This window comes from Geospiza fortis, unplaced genomic scaffold (genome assembly GCF_000277835.1).
Source record: "Geospiza fortis unplaced genomic scaffold, GeoFor_1.0 scaffold425, whole genome shotgun sequence".
Taxonomy (NCBI): Eukaryota; Metazoa; Chordata; class Aves; order Passeriformes; family Thraupidae; genus Geospiza; species Geospiza fortis.
The window spans coordinates 1,799,902-1,801,888 of record NW_005054387.1 but is presented as its reverse complement, the minus strand read 5'-3'; the positions used below and the strand labels follow the sequence as shown (position 1 = coordinate 1,801,888).

At 37.8% G+C, this 1,987-nt stretch overlaps 1 protein-coding gene across 3 annotated transcripts in view; it reads right to left on the bottom strand.

The window, feature by feature from the left end:
* Positions 1–1,267: 1,267 nt before the first annotated feature.
* Positions 1,268–1,987, bottom strand: part of RABGEF1 (RAB guanine nucleotide exchange factor 1) — an 11,458-nt gene continuing 10,738 nt past the window's right edge. For 2 of the 3 annotated variants that reach the window (XM_005425416.2, XM_031060655.1), the window contains one exon: positions 1,275–1,712. In XM_005425416.2, the coding sequence (XP_005425473.1) occupies positions 1,314–1,712 (399 nt within the window). In that variant the 3' untranslated portion in view covers positions 1,275–1,313. Of the gene's footprint in view, positions 1,713–1,987 lie in introns of all 3 variants that reach the window. The other variant, XM_005425415.2, reaches the window with a different exon arrangement.

The following is a 1,987-nucleotide window of genomic DNA, read 5'->3' as shown; positions in this document are numbered from 1 at the left end:
TTGTGTTTTCCTCCTCCTGGCAAGAATCAAACCTGGCTTAAAAGCAGCTCCAGCTGAGCTTTGTGTTTGGGATCTCAGGTCAGGGCTGCATGGAGCTGCAAGAGATTTCAAAATGACACAGAAAAAGTTTCAAAGTTCTGTTTAAGAGGTTGTTTTCCGTGGGGTGAACTCCTCTTTTTCACCCCAATCTGAATTTTAGTGACTTTGAATGACCCCAAAAGGCATTTTTAGCTTGCTGTTCAAGGTGCTGAAGGGGTCACTGAAGAGCAGAACGTTGATGTTTCATGGAAATAAAGTGCATTTTTCTGCTCCTTCTAAAAAGCAACCTCAAATTATATGAATTTATTTATTTCTTTTATTTTTCCCAGGATTGTCAAAAAAGCAACCAAAATTTATCCCATTGATGGAAGTGACCAGGAGAGAGAGAGAGACTTTTGGAGCAACTCTTTCATGGTCTCCTTCCCCTCCCCTTTTTTTGTTCCACATTATGCAGTTTTTCATACAAATATTTCCTCCTATTCCTGAAATATTTTCAATTTCTGGCCTCACATTCCCTCCCACAGCAGTAAAATCAACACTTTTGTGCACCATTCAAGGCTACCAGGTGTTCTGACAGAGCATTTAAATGAAGAAATGGCATCTTTTAAATAGATTTTTTTTAACAAAGCAGATTAAGATGATTTTTAAGTTTGCAAATCACTCCAATTTCTCCCCTCCAGGTTATCCAAACTCCAACAGCATTTTTGCCTTTTTACTGCAACACAATGGAACTGAAAGGTGCTAAAATGAATATTTTGAGATCATTTTCACTCACACACGAGCTCATGCACAGTTGGGACATTAGATTTGAAATCTATTTACAATTTTACATATTTTACAATATATAATTCATCTTTACAGCTACAGAATAAGTTCAGACTAACACTGGTACTTTTTTATTTTTCCTGCTGGAACTTGGCTTCAAGTTAAACTGATTATTAAAAACAATTAAGTGCATGCTTAGAAGGGAACTTTCAGGAGAGATGTCAATGGACTAGTGTTGCTTAAAAATTACACCAGTTTGTGTAGAAAATCGAAATTCAGTTCAAAAAACCCACCAAAGCCTAACAGAAACCTACTGGACTAAAATAAATACAATTCATTATGCAAGTTTGCTTCCCCCACCCCTCAAAAAACAAAAAAAAAAAAAAAAAAAAAACCAAACCAAAAACCAAACCCCAAACCAAAAGTACCTTTAAAAATGTACTGATTTAAGCTCTTTTTTTTTTTTTTAAGCTTTAAATTTCCTTTCCTTCCCAGCTAGCTGAGGAGAATTATCCTGCATAAACCTGAGGCTGCAGTGGTGGGGGCAGCTTGTCATTCTCCACATTTTCAGAGTCAATGGCTGCTAAGGCTTGGCTTTTTGCTTTGATTTCTAAAGGATATTTCTCCACAATATCCTCCACCTCCTTGGTGATGCCATCAGTCCAATCAATGAGGTCTTTCTCCAACTTCTTGGCTTCACTGACAATTCTTTCCTGTCTCTCATTCAACTGAGAGAGGAGGTCTAAGCTTTTGCACATCTGCTTCACCCCCAGGCACACATCAGGGGAGAAACTGTCAGACTCCTGCTTTTTTGGGGAGGTCTGGCCTGTCATGAAACGATCAAAATCTTCCTGGCTCAGGTTTAAGGACTGAGCATCCAGTTTTTCAATGAAGGCCACAGCACAGCACTGCAAACAAAGCAGAGAGAGCATCACTGCAAGGCTGCAATCACCACACACTGCAATGTTTTACACTCAGAAAATGTTTTAAACTTCCACATTTACAGAAAATGTTACAACATTTTCTATTCCTTTCCCTCTTCTTACACCAGCAACTGATTTTTTAAAATTTTTAAATATTATTTTTATTCCAGAAGTTAATTTTATCAGACACTTTGTGCAACTCTTTCCTCTCCCCAGAAGTTTGAAGAAATCAAAAATGGAGCTGCCAAGGTACATTTCAG